Genomic DNA, 27,537 nt, shown 5'->3' with positions numbered 1-27,537 from the left:
CCCTCGGAGTTTTCTTGTCTGTACAATAGTGTAAACACAATGTGGCTTACGGAAGGGTAATTGCTCAGTCAGGACACTCCATAAAAATGCTTAAATCCATTTTAGTTACTTTCTTCATTTTCTTTATTATTCACCCACATCAGAAAAGAGAGAAGTATTTGCAAAAAAAAAAATACAATCGGAGTTGTAGAAGATAACTATTCCTGCATTCATCATCAATTGGTATTAATGGCAACTTTCATTTACTGAATATGTGCTAAGTACTTTGTACTTTAATTGGAGCTGTTCTTTATACTCGCTAATAAAATTATGTTTGCATCTTTAAAATCTCTATTATTATTATCATATATTTCTGGCAATGACTTCAAGGTCAATAGAAACAAAACAAATTATCCCAATAATAAAACTCAAATTTCTGAGCCCTTTGCTAAAATATACCCTATGTGCCAATGTTGTGTTTTACCATCTCAGGATTGTACCTTTTTATTCTTAACAATTCATCCTATTGTGATTTGCAAAATGTCATCAGCTTAAAGGAAAAAAAATCCCATTTTTATAAAATGTCAGGAAGATGAGTATCTACATATATTTTATCATCTTTTGTTGTTTGCACTGTGACATTTTTGTGAAGAGTTTGTAAAGAATATAGTTTTGGGAATTATGATTTGACATTATACATATTATAAAAAACATATTTCTGACAGATTGAGAAAGAACAAGAGGGTTGCTACTATTTTGAAAGGGCTTTAAATGAAATAAAATTTAGAGAATATTGACATAAAACTTTCAAATAAGTGACAAAGGTGACGGCAGTAACAGAATCAAGTTGTAATGACTTAAAAATGACAAAAACAGAATGAAAGAGAAAAGCCCATATCTTCACACTCATTGAAAGGCTACACACACTAAGTGCATATGTGCTAAGCATATTAAGTTAGAGTATAGAAGATTGTAATATTATTAGAGATCACCTAACCTAAGGGAAGCTTATAGATTAAAGTTGATAATATTCCTGATATGTTACGGAGTAAAATTTAGGAGAATGTAAGAAAAAAAAAGAGGCTATAATTTGGCAAATTAGCATCTAAGGTCATTTTAGATGTGCTTCTTCAAATGGTTGTTAAACATCTTGGTGGGTTAGATTCTTTGGGGTTCACTCTCCTATTCCCTGGGATGCTATAAAAGCTACAATTTAACAGCATATATGAGCATACTTACTATTCTAAATTTTATTTAGATTTGTAATGTAAGGATAGAGTGGTAGATAGCTAATCTTACTGATGAGGCAAAACAACAATCAGTCAACTTGTAAGATATTATTGAACACATATCTAACTGAAGATTTTTTTTCCACATTCCATGGAAGGAAGAAAACATGACTAAACACTAGAACTCTTAGCCTAACTAGGTCTTTTCCCTAATTTTAAATGTGAATTATTGGACTATAAAATCACAGAAATCTTCACTGGAGATCATGGTCTAGCCATATGGATGATCCATTATGATCCACCATCAGATAAGATGATTCCTGATGATACTTAGAAGGTCATTTTCCAGAGACCATCTAGAAAAGCTTCCATATCTAAACAAGATGTTCCCATCATTTTTCTTAGTTTTCTAAGGTTAAAAGCTAGTGATTGAGAAGAAACAACTTACTTTCCAAGCTTATCAACATGTCCTGTGATCAAACTTGCTTTGGAAAAAAGCAAAGTCAAGTCAGACTTAAGCTTTTTAAAACTATTGTATGAATTACTTTCTCATTCCTTTCTGGATACTGATATTATTCTTGTCCTAATAGTCAATGAAATCACTTCATTTTCTGTAAATGACTGAAAATTGTGGATATTATGGTAGCATTTCACCATCCTCTTTTTCCCATTATCAAAGTGATGCAGAAGATTTTACAGCTAAAGCATATCACTGGGATTGCATGATGAGTGTTTATGGGTAATAAGGATATCAATTTCTAAGCTTGTAAAAGCCTATCTGAATTGATTAGGTCCCTGCAAAAGATATTAAATTGGACAAAATTGTTGTTATTTTGATAGATAGATGATAGATAGATAGATAGATAGATAGATAGATAGATAGATAGACAGACAGATAGATGACAGATTGATAGATAGATAGACAGATGATAGATAGATAGATAGATAGATAGATAGATAGATAGATAGATAGATAGATAGATAGAAAGAAAAAGTTGTTTTGTGTTTTAATGACATCATTTCTGGTTTCCTGGAAGGAACATGGAGGTAATGCCACTTAGTGTCATTTTTCTTATGATTTCCGTGCTCCACAATGAGGCATGAAACATAGTCATCAACAACTTAGCATAGGACCTCTGTTGCTTTCCACTGAAAACTACCAAGAATCTTGATGAGCTAAACTGGGCCCAAAGGAAGTATAATTTGGTTTCTTATTGAAGGGTTGAAGATGTACATCACACTTAACTACTATAATTGGGAATGTACTGTCATTCTGTTTCCAAATATTTACCAATAAGGTGGTCTCATACAGTGAGCAGTTTACTCATTTTTCAATTGCAGAGTGGTTATTTAACATAAGCCTAACATACGGGGTTGACAAACTCAGTGACCCAAGTCTTAATTTTTATCCCATTGTCTCAGCCCCCTTTCTTTCTGAATTTGCTACTTTTGTATAAACAATTTGAATATTGGTGGCGTGATTATTTAGCAACTAAAAGGTCATTTGACCAAAGAATTAATTTTAAAGACATTAGATCTGGCTCTACAGAGGGCTATCATGGTGTTCCCAGCATCCTTAGAGACAGAACGACATGAGAGTCCTTTTTTCTCTCCACTCCATCTTCCAGACGTGTATATATTGTAGCATGTGCATTGCTGCAGTGGGTTGTTTCTTTGATATCACCAACCATTGTCATAAAAGATTAAATGTGTCTGCATATATGATACTAAATGGAAAGTCCATAGAACAGTGACTACTGTTTTCCAGCAGAGATAAAACACTAACAACAACTGGGAAAGCTGCCTCCCTCAGTAAATCCCCCCTCAATTAGTCTAAGCTACTTTTTTTTTCTTATTTACTCAAAATATTTACTCAATGCCTTCTCTCGCACAGCTACTATAGAAAATAATAGGGATAAAGAAAATAGACATAATCTTTGCCCTCAGGAAAGCATTCACATGGCACTTAGCACCCATTTTGATAATTACAGTTTATGTTTTCATCCACTCTGGACTTCACCTTCCATGAGAGCAAGGTCTCGGCTGTGGCATCACTGAAACTCCAGTGCCTGCCATGATACCTGGCTTATCGTTACTTTTACTAAACAGAGCATATTTGGGTATCTTTTTTAGCACACGTTATAAGGTTTAAAAAAAACCAGACTGAGGACTAAAATGACAGTCATTGTGCAATAATTTGTGCAACAATTCTCTCAGTGATTTTTCTTTCAATTTTATTGGATATTTTCACTATTTACATTTCAAATGTTACACTCTTCCCCACCACTCCCCTCCTTCCTCCCCGACAACTTGATTCCAGAGCTCCAGCCCTATTTCTAAGTATCTTTTTAGGTACAATGATTGACCTAGATGCTTTTTGCCATTTATTTATTTATTTGATACTCTCTGTATTTACATTTGAAATGTTATCCCCTTCACAGACTCAGCTCCCAATGCCCCTCCCCCTCCATTTGCCTTCACAAAGGTGCACTCCCTCCTAATCACTCTCTCCACCCCAGTGCCTTGGCATTTCCCTACTTTGGGAAAACATGCTCTCCCTGGACCAAAGGCCTCTTCTCACATTGTTGCCAGACACTACTGTCCTCTGCTACCTATGCAACTGGAGCAATAGGTCACTCAATGTGTGTTCAAGGAGCTGAAAGGTGTTGGACCCTCAAGGGAAGAACAACATTATCAGCCAACCAAACCCTCCACAGCGCCTATGGACTAGAGACCTAGACACTCATTCCTGCTGTGCAATAGCTCTCATATTGAGCTACATCTCCAGCCACTATCTTGCCTTTAATGAAAAGTTTGCTATTTCTGTCTCCTTAGATGAAGGAAAGATTTCTGTCTGGATAAAGAACTGGTCCGACATCCCCAGGCTTGTGAGTGACTAGACCGGGATGTTTACCCTCATCTTCCTTGCAGGAAAATGGTGGCTTTCCTTTATGCTCTTTGCATTTCTAATAAAGGCAAAGCTGAGGAAAGATCTAGAACAAGAAGCATAACTCTTTATGCTCCTAAAAATGATATGGGCATTTTAAAACAAGAAAAAGAGGCAGCTTATGTAAAACTTAAGTAGCTGATTGATTACTTGAAAATGTTAACAATCTTTAGGTCCCAACATAAAATCTGAAGATAGACTTTGCTGTTATTGTGGCTGTTTGGTTTTTTGTTTGTTTGTTTGTATGTTTGTTTTCTGAGAAGATTAGCATCACTCTCTTTATACATGAGGCCACTGTTTTTAAAAATCACAACATGCATTAAATAAATTTAAATTCTGTAAGATGTGCTAAAACATAATTACTAGCATGGCAAATATTTTAGGAATTGACCATGTTTAAAATACAGAGCTTCGAGGGGTAGTATAAATTTTCTGGTGTGTTGTATCTGAGATTTAATTTATGATTATTTTGTTTCCATTTTCAGATTGCAAATAATACAAGACAGTCCTTGGTACAAATTAGAGTCCTTTGCGTGACTCTTTGCCACATCCTCAGAACCTTTATGTACAGTTTGGCATTGATATTTCATGTAATTTGAAAATACAACTAGTGTTGGTTTCAACGTGCAAAAAAAAAAAAAAAAAAAGATCATGCATTATCTACTTATAATTTTAAAATGGAATAAATGGAATGCTAATGCTAAGTAGTGTATATACCTCATTTGGCCCCAGCTGTGGGATACTCTTAGCTACAGGGAACAAAAACCACTTAGCTTTTGTGAGTGTGTGTGTCTGTCTGTCTGTCTGTCTGTCTGTGTGTCTCTGTGTCTGTGTTCTATCTGTAGTGATCAATGTGTAAATTTATGCACAATCTGTTGATGTGTAGCAGTAAGTGGGACCCAGAGGCCCCAAAATGGCTAGTATTTTTGTAATTACATCACCTTCAAAGACTTGTAGACAATCCTGCACATGGCTTTGTTTAATTATTTCTAACATACTACAGAGTTACTACATTCAATTGGCAAATTGAAAGCATAATGAACTAACACAACCTTTCATCCCTCAGTTTATATCCCAATTTTATGTGTATATTCCAGGCTGTCATGGTCTTAAAGAACCAGATTCTTTTTGTGCAAATAAGAGAAGCCTGAATACAGGGAATGTCAGGTCTAGCACTGTGGGCCTAGAGTTTACATTTCAAGGCTTTTTGATATTCAGCCTTCAGCAATTTCCCCATTTCCCTTTCTGGCTTCTCTATCACTAAGGGAATCACAGAGTTCTTCAATTCTCACAATACATTTTCCTCATCCAAAAATCAAATGGAACTTACCTGTACTGGACTGAACAATTCCAGAATCAACTGTTTGTCCAAGAAGATCATACTGGTTTAAACGTGACCCATCTTCTGCCACAACCACTGAGCGGGCTGGCTCTCTTGTCCACTCATAGACAACTTCTGCTCTTGTATAAGCATCTTAGATTAAACAAAGAAAAGAGTATAAGTATGCATCTGTGCTATGATTCTCCTAATGAGCTGACTGTTCAATTGACTTCATATTTCTTTCCACATTGTTGCAGATGGCAAGCTAGAAATGAAAGCTTATATTCAGTTGCTTGGTAATATAACTATATATTTTTCTGAAGTTTTTGTTGTCATATGTTCACTCTTACCATGCTAAACACACAATAAGGATACAAAACTGTGCTGGTGATACAATAAGAGATACATAGAAGGTGGGAGGGCTTTATGTGGCTTATACTCTTTATGTAGAAGGGTCATTAATAGACAGGCAAATAAAGATATAATTTCACAGAGTCAGATAAAGCATACACTACTGGGTGAAGGAATGGAGGAAAGTCTGAATTTCAGATTTGGAGAAGGGTTTAGAAAAGCTCAGAGCTATTACATTTATAAAACACAAAACCAAACAAAGAAGATGAACAGAGGTAATGAGAAAGAGTTTGTTCAATGAACAACTTATTTTTGTTATTGTTTGTCTACTCGTCTATATTTTAGGCAAAGGAGTGACTCAACTGAAGAAAATTAGTATGGACACAGTAGGAAACATAAGAGCTAAAGTAAGATTAGAAACAATAGCCCTGGATCAACAAGAAGTTGAGCCATGAAAAGTCCACTTTAAGTGGAAAACTAACACTGGGAATGTTTCTGCAGAGCACTTGAACAAGAGACTTACACTGGCAACCTTTTGACATTGATTATATTTACAGATGTTAGCATGAGAAGCTATCCTGTAGAATCCTTCTTTTCACTTATCTTCATTAGACAAGTCACTATTAGTCAAGAAATTTTCATATGAGGTTCTGGATCATGAATTCTTAATCCATTCAGATTGGAGACAAGGGGATAGAAAGGAAGGAAAGAAGGAAGTGAGAGAGGAAGAACTGGAGAGATGGAAGGAAGAGAAGGGGTTGATAGAAAAAAGGAAATCTCATTGCATTTCTGTTTTCAGTACCAGAAGACCCACTTTACAGGGGCTGAGATGCTGTCCCTGTTTAGATGCCCAATGGTTTTAATAATTTAAGGAGTATCAGATGAGAAAAAGTTATTTGCTTTAGATTATTCGATGGAAGGGCATGATAGCAAAGTCTGGCCTTATGATAGAAGCTTGATTCACTGGCCAGTGGCCAATTTGTCCATTAGTGACATGTGGCACACTGCCCAGGGACCAAAACACTTTCAGAAGGCCATGAAAATGTTTTAATTTATTTAAAATCTAAGATCAATATAACCTAACCTGGCCTGTAGTCATCCTTAGACCAACAGTTATGAACTATAATATCAATTATGTTTTAGAGCCCCCCTCTCTAAACAAAAGATAAAAGTTTGCAGATTTTTGAATTCTTAACAGTAGTCTGTTCAATATAATGCTCAAACCAAGACTTAAGAATAGTATACAAAAAATGTATTTGACCAAGCTAAAATATTATGCGATTTTAAATTGTGGTTGCCTTTTACATGAAGATGATGCTCCTCACATAAACAAACACTGCCTTTGAATCAAAACTTGGAAGGTCACTTTACCCCAAACTGTGTGAAGTAGAAAAATAGAGATCTTGCTCACCATAATATGTAGACACACTACCTGCCCCATCCTAATTGATAAGTCTCATATCAGCTATCTCTTGAAGAAACTTGTATGGACAAATGAGAGAAGATAATTTAGTGTATTCTGAGATACATTTAAGTGGTGAACGGGTAATGTAGATCCACTACTGTGGACTTTCAAACATTTTCTTCTCTTCCTTTGGCTATTTTTGGGGGATTAAAAGAGCAAATCATTTCACAATGTACAGAGAGAGCGATACAGTTTTATCAATGATGAATGTATTAAATGTGACAATTGAAAGTCTCTTAGAAAAGGACAGTGTACTGGAGTTGGAGATGTATGATATTACTTACAGCCCATGGATTTGTATTTCAACAGCATATATTTTTCTGGTCACAGCAAATCCGTGTTTCCTTGCTGAAGTAGACACTGTGTTTGTGAGAGTGTGAATGGACTGAATGTGCCTCCTGAAACAGCCTCAGTGACCATGTGCCTGCATCACATTTTATAGAGAACACACTCGGCACAGAACTAAGGGAGAAAGCAGTGTACAATGCTGATCACTCTAGTGTATCTTCTTTGAAACATGTATTTTCTAGAAAAAAATGTACATAAGCCAGGGGTTTATTCTGGTTCTGTAAATGTCAGAGAAGCAAATTCCAGGCATCAGGTCATTTTAGAACAAAATAAATCTCCTGCTACTTTATTGTACACTTGTTGGAAACAGTGCCTAGATGTTATCATTTTATAACCTGAGTTGTCTCTGGAATGGTAATATAGTTGGAGCAGGAAACGTGGTATTATCTTTGTTGTTTCATGCTTCGTTCTTTCTGCTTCATTCTCCACATGTCCTATGGTGTATGGAGATAGACAGGCCTCTTCTACAGTACAGTGAAGCTTCATATCACTCAACTCATGGCTTCTGCTAAAAATCTCCCTAAATGAGGAATGTATTCCTGTAATGCCAGCTGGTGTTTCATGGGAGAGAAGAGAGAATATACCTCAGGAGTTTGTTTGAATTGATAATTCTTTTTAAAAAAGATTTATTTATTTATTATATTTAAGTACACTGTAGCTGTCTTCAGACACACCAGAAGAAGGCATCAGATTTTATTACAGATGGTTATGAGCCACCATATGATTGCTGGAATGTGAACTCAGGATCTCTGGAAGAGCAGTCAGTGCCATCTCTCCAGTCCCCTAATAATTCTTAAAAAGAAGAAACTGACAAATATCTTCAATTGCTTAGTCAAATACTTGAGGACCTAGTTTTTAAAAAATTGCATTACCTAGGGGGAAAAATGGTTAAAAATAAAAAGCAGTAGTTGAGGTTATGAAACAGTCAACCCTGGATTTAACATCAATAAAGAAGCCGTCAAATGAAGCTGCTGTGCTTCTTATCAGCTACAGCACCCCAGTATTAATGTCTTCCTTTCATTCCTTGTTGCAGTAAATATGTAAAAAAGAGAACAACCTTTACTATAGTCGGCATCATAGAACTATATGGCATTTGCTGGGTATTTAGTTGGCAAGCAGAAAAGCTGGTATTTTGCATTCTCTCCCAGAGAAATAATATAACCACAAAACTCAAAATCACACCTATTTGGAAATCAAAAAAAAAAAAAAAACCAAAACAAATGAAGTAAACTAAAACATTGTATGGGTCTATTCTTAGGCCTCTCTAACCTGTCATGACAAGAAATCAACCCAGAATTCCCATGGAGCCCATGTTAGAACATATGAGTTATCCTGCATACCAAAATATCCTGTCATTATCACAGGCATTGTAGAGCCACATGGCATTTGTGGGGTATGTTAATTTCAGCTAGCTGGATTCTGCAAACTTTCTGGCCCAGAGCTTTCAAAGCATTTCCATCTGACTTGCTAAATTCCCAATTTCAATCCCAGTATGCCGCTCACTACGCCCTGGGCCCTGCAGTGATCTCTTCTCCAAGAAAAACCCCATCTATCTTGTAGCTCTCCACTGCAGACCTTGCTCACGTTCCCATCAACCCGGTAAAATCAAAACTCAGGAGGCTTGTAATTTATCAATCAGATTTATAACAGTAAATTCTCACTCCACAAAATGTCCACACCATAAACTCAGATCCAACTGGCATTGATACAAACTGCCCACCTAGATAAGACATATTGCTCTGTAATAATCCATCTTATAAGATATTCACAGCTACTTGGGGCTATTTAAAGCCACACAGGCAGGGGGAGGGGATATCATCTTCTTCCTCCTCGATCTTGACTTCTTCTCCCTTGGCTTCTCCTCCCATCTCTCCAGCCTTTCAAACACTCTGTTCCCACTTTAACTTTTCACTGTCCAATCACAGGCCTTGCCTTACCTTGTGTCTGCCTTTACCTGCCTAACAACCACAATTCCTCACACTTCTTCCATCTCTTCAGAAGTTTGAATGTGGAAAAGAAAAGGGCTCTTAAAGTACAATTTTCATTATTCCAAAACAACTAATTAATTGGATTGTGTTACCCTCTGCACTAGAAAATGCTATATAAAATATACCCTGCTCTTATAAAAAGTAGTAGTCTGCAGACAAAAAAAAGTATTCATATCACAAATATAACAAATACAGGGACACAAATAAAACAAATATTATAAAATAAGTTAAAAAGAAAATTAAGAAGATTGATAATCTTGTGTAGAAATTAGAATCATCTGGAAAGAACCTAAGTGGTGCTGTCTATGTGATAGTTAGGACAGGAAGCTACTCTCAAAACTAACAAATAGGAGAGAAATGCACAGCAAAAAGATCAGAAGTGAAACACCCAATTTCCTTTAACTCCATTCTTTTCGTATGGCATACTATTTGTTTTCTCTTCACTATCTACTTCCTTCCTTTTAAAATGCTGCCCAAATCCTTCAATTGAAATGTTTCCATAGGAAAATATTTTCTATCCAATCTCCTCTAACAGCATAAGCAGAGTAGGACACAGTTCATCTTTGATATAGGTATAGGTAGATGATTATTAGGACACAGTTCATCTTTGATATAGGTAGATATAGGTAGATGATTATTAGGACACAGTTCATCTTCGATATAGGTAGATATAGGTAGATGATTATTAGGATTTTAGCAAAAACTTTGATCTTTGTGAAACAGCCACTGGTTTCTTTTTTCATTACTATTTCTCATCTTCCTGAAAACAGGTACAAGTGCTAAAGACGTAGTTTAGTGATGAGGAACTTCTTGTAAAGACATTCCTTTGCTGAAAGTTGCCTGATATAGCTGTCTCCTGAGAGGCTCTGCCAGAGCCTGACAAACACAATGCTCACAGCCAAACACTGGACTGAGAACAGGGTTCCCAAATGGAGAAAGGAGCTGAAGGGGTTTGCAACTCCAAAGGAAGAACAACAATATCAACCAACACAGATCCCTGCAGAGCTCCCAGGGACTAAATCACTAATCAAAGAATACACATGCAGAGGCCCATGGCTCAAGCTGCATATGTAGCAGAGGATGGCCTTGTCAGACATCAATGGGAGGGGAGGCCCTGGACCTGGGAAGGCTCGATGCCCCAGTGTACGGGAATGCCAGGGTGGGAAGGTGGCGAGGGAACACCCTCATAGAAGCTGTATGGGATAAGGGGTTTCTGGAGGAGAAACCAGTAAAGTAGATAACATTTGAAATATAAGAAAATAAAATATCCAATAAAAAATAAAGGAAAAAAGGATACAGCACTAGGCACTACATCAACCAATAATGACCTCTATACATCAGATATGAAAATGAATGGTTCCTTTCCTTTAGCTGTCCACTCTGATGAAGCAAATCTCAAGACAAAAACAAAACAGAAACAAACAAAAACCTGTAATTCATTAAGTAAGAACTTAATTAACTTGAAGCCTAATTAAGGCTGGGGAATAAAAGACTTTTATCTAGGAATATTATTATGACAATATTATGATATTGGTAATGAATTAATATTGGCTCAAGAAAAATATAGTAGGTAGTCTTCTCTCATCTAAGGTTACTTTGCAGAATGGGAGAACTTATAAGGTCTGATATATTTGATGCCATATTTAATATTCAAGTTACAAATAATAGCATCACTCTTAGGAATATAACCACTACTAAGGAGAAAACTAAAGAGCCCATGATGTAAACAGTACATTGAAATGAGAAAAGAGTGGGAAAAGGCCGACCTCTTTGCAGGCTTAGGTACATCTTCACCCACTGAAGGCAAACAAATATCCAGAGTGAGGTGACAAAGACCTAAAAGGACATGCATTCACTAATCAGTGGATATTAACCAAAAGATACAGAATACCCACGGTATAACTCAGAAACCATAAGAAGTTTAACAAAAAAGAAGGCCCAAGTTAGGATGCTTCAATCCCACTTAGAAGCAGGAACACAATAACTATGGGAGTCGAAGAGAGGAAGGAACCTGGGTGGGAGAGAAGAGGGGAGAAAGGGGGCTTGATCAGGTATGGGGAAGACAGGAGAGAATCCCAGAGGGCCAGAAGAATGAATGGAAATTTGCAGTTGCTAGGGGTGAGGCGAGGGAGGGGAAACCTCTAGAAAGTCAAAAAAAAAAAAAAAAAAAAAAAAAAAAAAAAAAAAAAAAAAAAAAACTGGAATGTGAGAGGCTCCCAGGACTCAATGGAGATGATATTAGCTGAAATGCCCAACAGTAGGTAGATAGACTGAAAGAGACTACCTCTTGTAGATAGACAGGGCCCACAGTGAAAGGATGAGACCACCAATGTACCTTTAAACATTTTGACTCAAAATTTTTCCTGACCAGAAGAAATATAGGTACAAAAGTGGAGCAGAGATTAAAAGAAAGGCCATCCAAATACTCGGGATTTAGCCCATGGTCAGGCACCACACCCTGATACCAATGCCATACCATAGTATGCTGGCAGATAAGAACCTAACATGCCTGTCCTCTGAGAAACTCTGCCAGCAGCTGACTGAAACAGGTGCAGATACTCACAGCAATGTTTATTGGACTGAGGTCAGGGACCCATATGGAAGAGTTAAAGAAAGAATTGAAGGAGCTGAAGGGGATGGCAACCCCATAGAAAGAAGAACAATATCAACTAACCTGGACCCTTAGGAGTTCCCAGGCACTAAGCCACCAACCAAAGAACATACATGAACTAATCCATGGCCCCTGGCACATATGTAGTAGAGGACTTGTCTGCCTTCAGTGGGAGATTATGTACCTAATCCTGAAGGTATTCCTCTTTAAAGTCCTGCTTAGCTGACAGATTCAGAGGTTGTTAATCCAGAATCTTCAGGATAGAATGTGATCTATAAATAGAGAACAATGACTCCCATGACTAGAGCTGCTAGGCACATGAAGGCCCTTCGCTATTTTCTTTGCTTGCTGTCATCCTACACGATCACTATTTTTCCTCTATGAATCATATTTTACCAAAATAGTTGCTCAGTCTGCTTGTCTAGTGGGAACAGTAAGCCAGTTAGGTAAACCAGGGTTGACTCAGTCCTTGTCTGAAACCCCTCTGCAGGAAGCCAGAAATACATGATCCTCACTTTATATATGCATGATAGTCAGAAATAGAAGGGAAAGAAAAGCTCAGGAAGGGCAGCTATACAGCTCAATGTTCTTTTGTCTCCATGAAGGTACTCCTTGGTGATATCAAACAGTACACACCCAGAAAGCTAATAATACAATAGAGATAGGTCTATGATGCAACCAAATGGGATCAAAAGCAAAATAAATTCATGAAACCATGGGACAGTTCTACTGACCTGGAAAATATTGGAGATGATGACGACAACAAGCTATTTTCTAGATATCCTTTTAACATTCTACCTCCAATAAGAAAAAAACATCCATCTAGAGAATATCATCCTGAGTAAGGCAAACCAGTCACAAAAGAACAGACATGATATGCAGTCACTGATAATGGGATGCTAACCCCAGAAAGCTCTGAACACCCCAGAAACAACTCACAGACTGTGTAAAGTTCAACAAAAAAAGAATATATTTTAATTAAAATAGAACTGTATCACATCCCCCTTTCCTCCCTACAGCCCCTCCTAGTTTCTCTCCCATACCCTCAAATTAATAGCCTCTTTTCCTATATTATTGTTACATATGTACATATGTGCATGTTTACATACCGACAAATACTTAATTACAACCTTAAAAATGTATTCATATACTTTTATGAAAATGCTGAAAATTTGTACATTTATCTTTGTTTTTTTTATAAAGTAATTTTTTTTTAAAAAAAGCATCTATTCACTGTCTTTGGCCACCTGTGAATATGTTCGTAAAAACCATATCAGAACAAAATAAAATTAATACTACTATAATTCCCCTTTATGGGGATGAAAATGTATCTGTGAGATCTAAGAATCATTTCCCTTTTCCACAATACAACCAGCTATTATTTTCTTACTACATGGTTTAACACGTGGTTTCCATTTTAGTAAATAGTAACATGGGAGCTGGAGACATGATTCTGTGGTCAAGAGCAGGCACTGCTCTTCTCGGGGTCCTGAGTTGGGTCCCTGTACACAAATCAGTTAATTAACGACCACTTCTCACTCCAGCTTCTATAGATTGGGTGCCCTCTCCCGGCTTCCACAGGCATTCACACATGCATGCTGTACATTCACATAGTATCCTCGTGACAGTTACTATTGATGTGACGGGATGTGTCAGCAGATGATGTGGAATCATTTTTTTTCAACTGAAGGTCCCTCCTTTCAAATGAGTCTAGCTTGTATAAGTTTACAGAAAATTAGCCAGCCTATATAGGCCCACAGACATGTACATACATAAATAGAAAATGTGCTTTAAAAGGTGAAAATGTAAGAAAAACATCTAAGGGCTGCTGCTTGTAGGCAGCTCTTGTAAAACATTGCTGTCTGTGGGTCTGTGACTCTCCGATGGACCATAACTAGTTGAAAATCTTTTGCTTGAGTTCATAGATCTGTCATAAAAGTAATTAAAATTTGAAGTAAATTTACTTACAGCTTCCAAACTTTAGTGGGCAGGCGTGGGCATCCATTGGGAAGTCTTCTAAGTGCATTGGGCATTCAGCTCTCACGGTCAGCCTTATTAATTAAGGGAACATAGAATATAAACAAAAGCTCTCTAGATTAAATACTAACAATTTAAAGTAGGATTGTATTAACTTCAGCAACCAGAAGAGATGAATATGCATATCTCTGCCATATTTCCAATAACCAAATGAACTAGAAAGAGCTTCCACGACTTGTTTCTATAATTTTGTGTTTTCTTGGTAAAAATGGATAATACTGGATTTTGAAGATGGAGAAAGAATTGCTAGTGTTTCTTATAACAGAGAGCACCCACTTAACCACCTAGCTAATGAAACTGTTTTGATTAATTAAACTAAATATAATCAAATAAATAATTTCCTATACCTTATTGGACTACAGGGAGATATGCAATTCATAACATGGACTTCATGAAGGTCCTCATACTGAATTAAAACAGGTTAGAATTACAGTCTCCGTGATGTTATGTTACTTAATCTAATCTTCATTTGCACTTTATTTAACATTGAATGCATGCCTGATATTTTAGAGCATTATGAATGCTTAGCAGAATAAATTTAACACTTAAAAGTAGGAAACCAAAATCCTGATTATGGCACATTGCCATGATAATTCCCATCATACGGCAGAACAAAATATATGGACAGTTCCCTGCAGGAATCACCGCTGTCCTTACCTCATGGTGTACAGCAATGTACCATCCTCTGTGATACGTAGGAGTTTATTAGGCATGGTCATGTTGTGGGCCACAGACTTCTTCCCATTGTGAAAAAATGTATCTGGAGTCCAGATTTTGCTGGCCATGAGGTTGTTTAGTCGGAGCACTGTCATGGGTCCTTTGAATTTTAATCTTTCATCCTTCCAGCTTTGACGGAAAAACACATCTATTGTATATTCCTGCATGATTTTGGAAAAGAGTCGAGGTTACAATTTTACAAATATCTTACAAATAAGATATTGTAATCTCAGGGTAGCTTAGGTAATGTTTTTGGAAGCAAACTTTTGGTGGCACTTATATCTTAGTGTTGAGAAATAATTAATAGCTTTTGTAATAATTTTATTCATGTATATACATTCATGCACACATACATTCACAAATGCACACAGATAGATAGATAGATAGATAGATAGATAGATAGATGATAGATAGATAGATAGATAGATGATAGATAGATAGATAGATAGATAGATGATAGATAGATAGATGATAGATAGATAGATAGATAGATAGATAGATAGATAGATAGATAGATAGATAGATAGATAGATGAGAGAGTGAGAGAGGGAGGTGGGGAGAGATGGGGGATAAAAATTTGTTTTATATATAGGAAGCAATTTATAGAAAGAAAATTATTCTCAGAAAAAAACCCTTTGCACACCAATAATAATATAGAAAGAATAAACTACAGTTTTAAAAAGCTCACACTTGCAGGTTTTATATAAGTGCGGTTTATTTAAATTAAGGAAATTCAGCCATAAGAATAAGGCATAATATTTACCAGGCCCTCTGTGTCCCTTGAAAACTTCGTATTCAAACATAAGCCAAAATGGTGCTGTTATAGATGTGAAAATTCTTTGCTAAAGTAATGTCTTTTTGTTTCTTGTTTTTACCCAGATAAAGTATGTAGCTTTCCAATTTTCCTACATAGTGAATAAGACTATGGAAATGTGGAGTAAGTTCATCAATTTCCACTGTTAATTTGGAAATGTTTTTCTTTTTTCTCCCCCAAAGAGTAGGGAGAGAAAGAAGAATGCAAAATATGGAGGTGTGTGTGTTAGTGATTGCATGAGTGTGTGTATCACATGAGAAATGTGTGAACCTCATCCTCATTCACAACAGGGAATCTATTTATTTGAATAAGCAGAGCTTTCCTTATGGCATTACCCAGAGTCAAACATCTGCTCATCTGAAAACAAGCGATGTGACTTACCAGATCCTGAAATTGAAAAAGATAGTATTCATCTTCCTTGTGCAGTTCTCGCTACATTGGCACTAAATTTAGAACTCAATGGTTCGAAATAAAGATTGCCACATTCTCCATTAATCTTTACATACTCAAAACCAGAAGGGGGCTAGCTGAAAAGCATCATGCCATGTTTTCCTAATCTTCTGAAGCCTGGTGTGTCTAAAAGCAGCGGCTTTTAAATCCTATATATGTCATCCTTAGGACACACAGAATAAATAATGTCGGTCTTTAAGCCTTTTGTGCATGGCTTAAATACCTGTCTCTTTCCTAGGATTTAAACAATATTTGGTAAAGTCTGAATATATACTTGCTCTTCTGGCTTAGGTGTGATATTGACCAACCATTACTGATCTATGAAATTACATTGTTAGTGAATGTCTTCTAATTTATTGTGTGGTTAATAGGTGAGTGACCTATAAACAAGGAAATAAGCAACATGATGCTATTCTGTTGACGAGGGCTGAACAAATCACCATACTAGCTGCTTAGGTTTTTCTGCATCAGGAAGTGTCAGGTGAAAGTCATTATGATACATGATAGGAATTCATTTGCAGCAAACATTTGTTAAGCATCCATTAAATTCAGCAGAGGGAGAAATCATTAAACCTTGAGTGTTATCAGAAGAACACATGAAGGAGGATTAAACTGGATGATGAGTCAGTAGTACATGAGAACAGTTGCTTGTCATTCAAAATATATACAGTTTGTTTGTATGTATGTGCTGTGTCTGGATAACAGACAGGCAGGGACAGGAATATGATTCCTTATGAAAGTTCTAGTTTACTAAGTCTAGCCACATCCAGCTATTCTACATACAACTGGATGAGTTTAGATTGGTCTATACTACAGAGAATGTTCACAGGCAAACCAACATATCAAACATGCTCAAGTAAGCCAGGTTCCCGAAAATTAAAAACATTTGATTCATTTGCTAGCTATAAGGAGGATTATCTCTGTTTTGTTTTGATTTGGTTTGGTTGCAGAAGCACAGTGAGTGCTAAATGCAAATTAAACTTACAATATATTTAGTCAAAATTATCAACAAGATATGTCCAAAGGTAGTGACTCTGAAAATTATGTTAAAATTTCTCCTGAGCTTTTTATATTTCCACTAGACTTTATCTGTGCTAATGTGTGACAGTGACATCCCCGTTTGGTTTCTGACAATTCACCAAATATCATACACAGAGAGAGACAGAGAGAGAGAGAGAGAATGAGAGAGAGAGAGAGAGAGAGAGAGAGAGAGAGAGAGAGAGAGAGAGAATGAGAGAGAGAGAGAGAGAGAGAGAGAGAGAGAGAGAGAGAGAGAGAGATTATTAAGGGTAAAGTATATCCCCCATTTTGTCTGAGTAGAAATCAAACCTAATAAAAAGTTGGTTGTGATCATATCCTTCCTAACCACAAACAAAAATACTCTCTCCTCCTGTTTCTAAACCTGTCCATATAGCAAAATTAGGGAGTGTCCATGGTCTCCTTATACAACATGTTTTAGCCTCTATTACTACAATGTGTTTGCTCAGACTGGGCATCTGGAACAACACGAGCTATGTTTCCCTTTTCCACAAGGCATGGTGAAGACCCATAGTGTTAGTAACTGTGGGAGTAGAGTCAATACCTATTATTATTTTTTAATTTTATTAACAGAATTTTAAACTAGGGTTCTTTATAGCTTGGGATCAAGTAGTATTTGGGAAAAGTGTCTTTGGAAAAGTTATAAAATGGAAACTTCAGGACAGTGAGAATGAAGCCCCAGTAAAGCCAGAAGAAAAACAGAATACAAAATATGAGCCCCTGAAGGAAAATAAAATGCAAAGGTTTGTTGAAGTATTTATTCAAATTTCAGGGTTAGAGCTCCCACCTCAACAAGAAAAATATAATCCCCAAATTTCTCTGCTTAATAGAGTAGGTCCCCAGAGAATAGGAGCCTTATTCTCAGATCTGGGACAAAACATTCACTTTCACTTTGTACCTAAATAAATATTGTATTGAGTCTTCTAGCTCATACCAATTTTTTTCTTAGCCATCTGTGTGTGCCTTGACTTAATGCATTTTAAATACTATGGAAAGAGAAAGCAAGGCTGTGTGCTTGTGCAGCCTGGATATTTCTGTCAGAGCCCAGTGCCTTGGGAATATGCTGTTTGATGGCCAATTAATGGTTTTTAAAATAAGCTTAGGGAGTTGACCTCATTTTTTTTTTTTTTTTATTCTAAATGAAGCTGGCTGTCTTGGGAGCTGAGCAGTCTTCAGGGATGGGCTGCTCAGGATTCAGGTGTGACTGTTCGCTAGTGGGTCACTTTCCTTTCCTGAAAGCATGCAGAGAATACTACTGAACTGAAAGGTTTGAAATAAGGATAAGATAAAGTAAGATTTTTTTACAAAGTTAAAAACCTCATAAACACTCAGTGATGATGAATGCATATATGGTTTATTATTAATTAGGTATTTTATTAGTTTCTACTTTAGAAATAGGCAAAAACTTTCCTGTTTTGAAATACTAACCTTTTAGAAATGAAAGAAAGAGAGAGAGAGAGAGAGAGAGAGAGAGAGAATCTTATCACTCTGTCATCTAAAACTCTTGTATACCTAATTTCCAAATAATATTATTTAAATAATTCATCTTCTGTAGCAAGAGATCAGGTACAAGTTTCAGGACCCACGTTGCAAATCACTTGCAAAGCCTGAATTGTCATAACACAAAACAGGTCAAATGCTGTTTCAGAAATTACAGGCCGTGAGAAGACAATGTGAAATGCATGCTGTTTCGTTCAACCGCTTTAAGAATAACAATAGCTGAAAATATCCTGTTATGTACCTTTATTCTAAGCCAAAAGCACAGCCTCATAGGTCCTTTGAACCTCAGTTAAATTGAACCAATGACTCTAAAGCAAAATCAAGTCAATCAAACTCCAGCATAGGGGTGGGGTGCATAAAGTCCTAGCCCTATATCTGAAGAGCTATTGGCAACTGGTATCCCTGGGGCCTGGGAAAAACAGTTTTCATTCGAAATCTGACTCCTGCCTGGCTGCCTATGCTCTGGTGGATGGCCCTACAAACATATTGGCAGTACAAGTTGGACTCAGGGTTCAGAAATGAGAGATTATGAAGCTGAAGTTGAGACGCTGTTGTATGAATTTGGTAGTAGTTTAAGGGGAAAGAGAAGCGGGAGTGTAATTGATCAAAATGCATTGAATACATGAATGAGATTCTTAAAATACAAATGTATTTTTAAGATACAATGTAATTAAAGCCAATTAAATATTTGAAGGTAATTTATTTGTTTTTCAGATATAGCTGCATGTGGGCATTGTTCTTAAACTACATTTCATAATAGACAATCTGTCTGATAGAACAGACAGAGGCAGATTTGTCATGTAAAATGTTTAAAAGTATATATAAGAATAAACAATATGTTATTCTAATCCCACGCCCTATACTCATTTGTCTTTCTTGTCAAAATATTGAGAACTCAAGGACAGTTTAGCTTTCTCTGAGACACAAGGTTCATTTTTGTAGGCACGTAGACTTCTAGCTATATCATGAAGTAACTGGTAATTCATTATAACATTTAAACAAGGCAATGAACTCATGCTATGACATCAGTGAGACAAGTTTGTCCTTTCAATTTTTCACATCACTTAAAAAAAAAGACATTAATTTGTAATAAAAGAATCATCAAGCAGTACAGTACATGTAGCCAAAGCTGTCTTGAATTTTCTCAAGAAATTCTATTGAAATACAAATTGGGGGAGTTAGTTTGATCTTGTGTCAGTGATAAATGGCTTTATTAAGCCTTTCCTAACTTGGTTCCCTGTGGAAATATAGGGCTTAGATGAGTGTGGAAATGAAAAAATACAATTGAGTGTGTATGTGTGTGTACGTGTATGTATGTGTGTGTGCATGTTTGCCTGTGTATGTGTCTGAGTGTGGGTGCATGTGTAAAGTATGTATTTGTGTGTGTGCATGTTTGTGTGTGTGTGAGTGTGTGTGTATAAAATGTATATTCGTGTGTGTGTGTTTGTGTGTATGTGTCTGTGAGTGTGTATGTGTGTTTAAAGTATGTATGTGCATGTGTGTATGTAATTTAAATCATATATACTCTTACATGCATGGGTACCTATAATAACACAGATATCTGAGGGACATTGGGTCTTTGCTTTTTAATTTTATCCCAGAATAGTTAACATTGTGTTTCATATGGATGTGATTTATTTTGTTATATTGGCTTTCGAGCGTCGGCTGCTAGAGGAGGTGAGACTTTAACTCAGCCAGGCTTACTCCTAGAGCCTGTGTGATAACTCACAATCTGTATTGGCCTATAGTGATAAGGGTTTTCACAATGACAACATGCAAGTAGTTAAGCCTGTGACCAAGTAGGGGAGAGTGACGAGACTGAATATGCACCATATGGGATGCAGGCAGAATAATTTGAGTTTCTTTTTAAACTAAACAAACAAACAAAAAAAAAAAAAAACAAATCTGCACCTTTTATGTGATTTATCTCTGAGCTACTAAAAAGAAAATTAAAACAGGTCTGCATTAAGTACAAATAAAGAGGTATTAGAAAATAATAATACATATTTAAAGTATTCATATTGGTATGTTTTAATGCTTTATTACAATTTTTTTACATACAAAAATAAATACCTCTTGGGCATATACCCAAAAGATTGTCCAACATATAACAAGGACATATGCTCCATGCTCCACTATGTTCATAGAAGTCTTATTTGTAATAAGCAGAAGCTGGAAAGAACCCAGATGTCCTTCAGCAGAGGAATGGATACAGAAAGTGTGGTACATTTACACAATGGAGTACTACTCAGCTATTAAAAACAATGACTTCATGAAATTCTTAGGCAAAATGGATGGAACTTGAAGCTATCATCCTGAGTGAGGTAACCCAGTCACAAAAGAACTCACTGATAATTGGATACTAGCCCAAAAATGCCCAAGAAACAATCACAGACCTTATGAATCTCAAAACAAAAAAAGGGGGGGGGTCAAAATGTGAATGCCTCAATCCTTCTTAGAAGGGAGAACAAAACATTCACAGGAGGAAGCAATGGAAGGGCAAGAGGTGATAGGAGTGAGAGGGAAAGGGGATAACATTTGAAATGTAAATACAGAAAATATCCAATAAAATGATAAAGAAAGGGAGGGAGGGAGGGAAAGAGAGAGAGAGAAGGAAGGATGGACACCCACAGTTCCACTCTTAGAAATAATTTGATGAGCATTTTGTAACAAAGCACATTTCTCTCTCCTGTATTTCTCTCTCTCAATTACATTTTTCTTTCCAATCAAGGTATTCACTTAATTTTGATATCCATTTTTCATACGTGGTGAAAAAACACTCAGACAGGACACAGTACAAATGTCTGCTTGCTCTGTAACAGCAGTGTTCACTATCAGAAAGCCTGACATCCGAGAATCAACCTGGCCTCACCACTAAAGTGTAAGGCACGGGGCTTGGTGAGTCCTCTGAACAGAAATCAAGCAGATTGGTCCTTTTAGTGGTGAAAAGCAGAACATTGCAATGGTTGGTTGATAAACACGAATTCCCTCTCTCTCTATCTCTGTATCTCTCTGTCTGTCTGCTTTGTCTCTCTCTGTCTCTGTCTTTCTCTATCTCTGTCTCTCTCTGCTCTCTGTCTCTCTCTGTCTCACTGTATCTCTGTCTCTCTCTGTGTGTATCTGTCTCTCTCTGTCTGTGTCTCTCTGTCTCTTTCTCTTTCTCTGTATCTCTCTCTGTCTCTTTCTCCCTGTGTATGTGTATTATGTGATAGGAATATATTATCAATATATACATATGTACTTGTACTATATACAAACACACAAAGTTATGACCAACAAAGGCATTTCAAGTTGTTTCTCAAATATTTTTTTTAAAACATGCATTTTAAAAATACTAGAAATAGTAATACTAGAAATGAGAGGCAAGTGTCACTTAACAAGACCTGAAGAAGTACAAGTGGTCATGCTAATACGGAAGAGCATAATTCTCACAAGGCCTTAACCATTGAGAAAGAACTACAGGCAAGTAAGCAGTGCTGAAAGAGAAGGAATTAGTTCACCCTAGGGATGAAGCCCTAATTTGTTATCCAAGAGCAAGGGGTTATCTCTAAAGTCTCAGTCTCACATACACACAAACACCAATAAATGCGCTGCTAAGCACTGTATTGAAATCCTTAGACACACATAACAATATCGAAGAAAAGGAGACCTTGATTTCAAGTAGAAACAAGGAAGTAGAGAGTACTTCAGAGGGAATGGAAGGAAGAAAGAGAAGGGGAAATGATATCATTATAATTATATCTTAATTCAAATATCTAAACAAAACCCAAGAAATTAAATGCATAGAGCCACTTACCATATCGTGGTCTGACACCGGTCCAAAGCTGGTGACGAAGATATCGGTCTTCACTTCAGTTACACGCTCTGATGAAGCAGGAAATGGTGCCAGTGAGTATCTATCAACAGCTGCTGCTAGAGCTCACTATCGCAGACTCACACCCAAACGGAAAATGTATTGGCTTTGATTAGCCATTTCTGAAGCTGGTCTACTGTGTCGGTCCGATAATTGACTGCTTGCATGTGGAATTTCACAGTTAATATTTTCGATGGAGAAAAGATCCTAAATATGCCGCCTTGGGGGGCTGACTTTCAGGAGATCTCAGCTGCTTCTTAATGGATTTTTAAAGAACAGATGAACTTGCCTAAGTGATACTGAGCCACTTTACATTATCATAAGAAATGTGTTACCATAGTAATATACCTGAAGTTAAATATTTTTACACAGACAGACCTTGCATGTGTGTTGTCTACTTGGGAGGTCTAGAGGAAGGCATAGCCGACTTTGTGGACTCTTTAAGGTCTCAAGCATCTGTACAAATGATTGCTTTCTGTCACTAGATCATAACTGAATTACCCAAATTACTCCCTAGGACAAACATGACAAATATGGGAGCATTTTTAGTTTTGAGGATGAGGTATGTCTGTGGCATGGAAATGTTAATTTAGTATGCTCTTTCACGTTGAATGCAAATTTTAGTATAGTGGCCTCTGACAGCCTATATATGAAGCCATAAAACATATTTCTTGCAGTTTCATGACAACTCAATACAGATATTTTCAAAGGAACACAGTCACTACCACGAACAGAAAAACTCGAATGGCCAAAAGGAAATGATTTGTTGAGGAGCATGGAAAAGAGGGTTATGTAATTTTAATCCTCTCTCAGGGAAATGGCAGTCTGGTCTCTTAGCAGCTCCTGTCACGTGTGCTTCCATTTCTATCTCTATCACAGGACGCTGAAAACATCACCCTGTCTTTTGATGTTCAAGAGCAACCCTAGCTCCTTCAACAGTTCATTCGTGGACACTCAAGACTTCAGGATAATTATATTGCAAGCTAATTCATCTCATTCAACAAAAACAATCTGAGGAGGAAATCTTGCTTGAGGTTAACCATTTCAACTTTCCTCGTCTAAGCAAAACAGCTCTGTGATACTGAAACAAACCAATAAGTTTCCTCATGCAAGCATAATCTCTGGTTTACAGCTTTAGTTTTTTTCATAGCTTGTAACAAGAAAACATAGAGCTGTGCGTTTAGACCGTACTTCCAATCTCAGCTTCACCATGCTATAGCGGAAAAGGCACAGGTGGCTAGCAACACATCTCAGTTCTGGTACCCACCATTCTCCTCTTGTCTCTACATCCTCTAGCCTCTACCCTCAAAGATCTCTGTGCATCTATTAAAGAGATTTCTCTTCATATATTTTTAACTGTGATTTTTTTTCTAATTTAAAACTCCTCATTATTTTATATGATGACCAAAACTTAGTTGTATAGTGTATTTTTATCACAACGTTTTCATGAATGTGGGTTCTGTTCATATTAAGATTACTTTATTTAGTCACATTTTATTACAATGCCGTGGCCAATTTTCAACAAACAATGAGAAAGGGAAAATCAATAGCACATATTTAGAAAAGCAACAGCATATCATACCATGTAGTCTCTCTTTTAATTCTTATCTTGTGTATTTATGACTTGTACTCTATTTGATACAATAAAATAGTCATATATTATCATGAAAGGTACAGAAAGAAAGATAACAGATATTAGAGCTTTAGGAAAATTTACACTCTAAATCATTTCTTACCATTTATGCCTCTTATTAAAATGAAGCTTGTTTTAATTTTTTTTTTATAATTCACGTTTGTGCTGTTAAGTTCCACTGAAGCTAGTCAATGGGAAGAATCTGTAACTAAATTCATTTTCTGATATATATTTACACATGATCTGATATTCCTGTTGTACATTTGTTTTCAATTAATTGAGTAAAGCTCATAGTTTTTCCAAGGATTAAGTATAATTTTTATGGCAACTATTAAATATATGATCTATATCAATTCTCTTACTTAACCTAGAGACACGTGGAATCAACATTGAGCCTCCTATTACATTTGACTTTTCGTTCTTGAGACGCATGCTCATTTAAGGAATGCTGACTCATCTATCTGTACTTTGGCATATATTTGCCAACCCAAGGCGACTCTCTTACAAGTCTTTGTCACTAGTATCTGTTTCATGTGTGTGAAGACAACGTAGTGTCTACTACAGAAATTTCTAGAGGTAGTTAATTTAAGAAAATTTGACTGGCAGACTCTTTTTTTTTTTTACTATAAACATATTTGGATCACCACGAACAGTGAACTGGTCTGGAAGAAAGAAATGAGAATTTATAGAATTTACAGGGTACCTTTGGCCCTCCATTATTTTCAGATTGATGGTTAGCAAGTGACCAGCCGCATAATCGACAGTTTTGAAGGTCTAAAACCTTATTCATAAAGACCATTGTGCCAAACAAATAAAACATGACACGTGGCTAGATTTAGGTTCATCGGTTGCCATGCATAATTATACCCATATAGAGAATAGGCAAAAAATGTAAATTAACTTATATGAATGACGAAAATTACATTTTAAAACCACATTTTGTCATCTTTTCTTCAGCCTTGGCCTGAAATCTATTTACCATATCAGTTCCTAACCTTAGGATACTTACTGTTACTCTTTTAACAGCTACTTGCCTCTGAGATTGGCTCATTTTTATTATGTTATAAAACAAGAAATGTGACCTCGCATCCCCGTATCCTAAGAATCTGTAATTACTTTCTTACTATTGTTTCCAAAATTCTGCAATCAATAGTTTATCTTTACAAAGTTCACTACTACTAGTATTTGGCATTTTACTTTTTATCCTCCAAATAGGAGAGAGAAAGAGAGAGAGGGATGGGGGAGGGAGGGAGGGAGGGAGGGAGGGAGAGAGAGGGGGGGGGCAGATAGATTGAGGGGTAGGAATAAAGAAGGTAGGAGAAGAGAATGGGGAAAGAGAAGCAAAAAAGAAAAAGAACAAAATGAGATGGGAAGGGAGAGACAAGAAGAAAGACAAAGAGAAGAGGAAGAGAAGGGAAAAGAAGATAGAAAGAAACAGTGGGATATAGAAGGAGGGAGGAAAACAGAAGCTACATACCTGTAGATCATAGAAATTAGAAGGAAGGGGTGAATGATATAATAAGAGAGGGAAGATGAACTGTCAAGCGGAACTCAGCCTGCCACTCAGTTCTTGAGAGGCATAGAGCAATTAAACAGGAAAGTGAACACTTTCTCTACCTTTTCCTGTCTTAATATCCTTAAAACACTACGTTTTAAATAAATTAATCAGCCCTGCTAACCCCTTTGTTTCCCAAAGTTCTTTTTCTTTGAATCCTCTTTCAAAACCATACGTAAGTTTTAGGTTGAGTTTGAAGCCAACATAGTAGATAATGTTTCGGGCTAAAATTAACAAGTTTAAAAATCTCAAGAAGATATCAGATGACAATATTTAAATTATTTTTAATTCATCTGTGACTATCCTTATAACATGCTTCTTTCATCTCAGCCTAAAATCAGAGGAAGGGCAAGCTCTTTACTCAAAATGGATCTTTCCCAAGTTGCACAACAGAAATTCCCTGAATACTCTGTGAGTCACTTTTCTATGATCCCAATCAGTAAGTCTCAGGCAAGAGAATCTCTACAAATGAATCTCAGCAAAACTCAGTGGCATGTGTAGGCTAAGAAGTGGTGACTTGAAATTAATATCTCTTTAGGCTCAGCACTAAGGGTAAGTATTACCAAGTCTCTAAGTGCTCTATTTGAGATCCTGAAAGCATTGCTAAGGAAACTTAATTTGCACATGTACTTAAAAAATATATTCATCCCAGGTCCTTTTCCTCAATGAGAATCACAATTATAATATTGATCTTCTATCTATCTATCTATCTATCTATCTATCTATCTATCTATCTATCTATCATCTATCTATCTATAATTTATCTATCTACCTACTTACCTATCTAAATTAAGGTAGATTAAAATTAAATCATATGCTCTAATACCAGAATTATCTGATTTAATACCTCACTAACATGTCCTTGGGCATACTTGGATGATATCAACATCTTTCTAGGAGGACATAAAAAGAAACCAACATATTTTATGTTTCAGTGTGTTCTTCTTAGCACATATCAGCAGCCAGGAGCCTTAAATAAGATAGGTAAAAGTACATATAACCAAGCCAAAACCCAATATGACTGAACCCCTTATGTAACTAAACACTTGGCTGAAAAATATAAAATCAATTAAGATAACTTGAGTGGAGGAACTGTTCAAAGATATAAATATTCCAAGAATTTCACCAACAGCATTTTCCTCATGAAGGCCTTGCCACTGTTAATGTAATAAGAATTCTAAGATTTTCTAAAGTATAAATGTATGCATATGTTCATATTTTCAATGAAAAGAATGTATGGTGACTTTGTAAAGAATGGAGTCACCATGACGAATATTATAACCTATTTGAAGAACATAATGATAAATCAAAATGATAAATGGACGTTTAAAAAGTCAGTCCTTACACAAGCTTTCCTTTCAGTGCTTTGTCTAAACATATATAATAGTTGCTCTACCTCACTGCTGGTGAACAAATCTCTTTTGACCTGGAATTTCCACTCATGGCAAGACACTACTGAAAGCATTGAAACAATAAAGGTTTTCACTCGGTATTTCAAAGGGGTAATCAGTGCCAGAGGCAGAAGGGAGAAAGGCAGAAAAGTAGAGTTAGGATGACATGCATTCAACCGTGGGCACAGGGGTCCGATTTCAACTCTGATTTCTTACTAGGAGAGCTGTGTGACTTTAGGTAGCCCTCCTTGTATCTGTGTAAATCTATCTTTTGTTTCAGTTGAAGATGGAATGAATGAGAACCGAACTG

At 36.4% G+C, this 27,537-nt stretch overlaps 1 protein-coding gene across 1 annotated transcript in view; it reads right to left on the bottom strand.

Annotated features, from left to right (window-relative positions):
- The window catches only part of GABRA1 (gamma-aminobutyric acid type A receptor subunit alpha1), a gene marked incomplete at both ends in the record, with an annotated part of 49,173 nt that overhangs the window by 8,834 nt on the left and 12,802 nt on the right, over nt 1-27,537 (bottom strand). The window contains 4 exons of the mRNA XM_080942332.1: nt 5,486-5,629; nt 14,208-14,290; nt 14,934-15,154; nt 22,592-22,659. Of these exons, the coding sequence (XP_080798458.1) occupies nt 5,486-5,629; nt 14,208-14,290; nt 14,934-15,154; nt 22,592-22,659 (516 nt within the window). The remainder of the gene's footprint in view (nt 1-5,485; nt 5,630-14,207; nt 14,291-14,933; nt 15,155-22,591; nt 22,660-27,537) is intronic.

Source organism: Micromys minutus (genome assembly GCF_963924665.1).
Source record: "Micromys minutus genome assembly, chromosome: 31".
Classification (NCBI taxonomy): Eukaryota; Metazoa; Chordata; class Mammalia; order Rodentia; family Muridae; genus Micromys; species Micromys minutus.
Note: the sequence above shows the minus strand (reverse complement) of the source record. Positions and strands in the feature narration are given on the sequence as shown.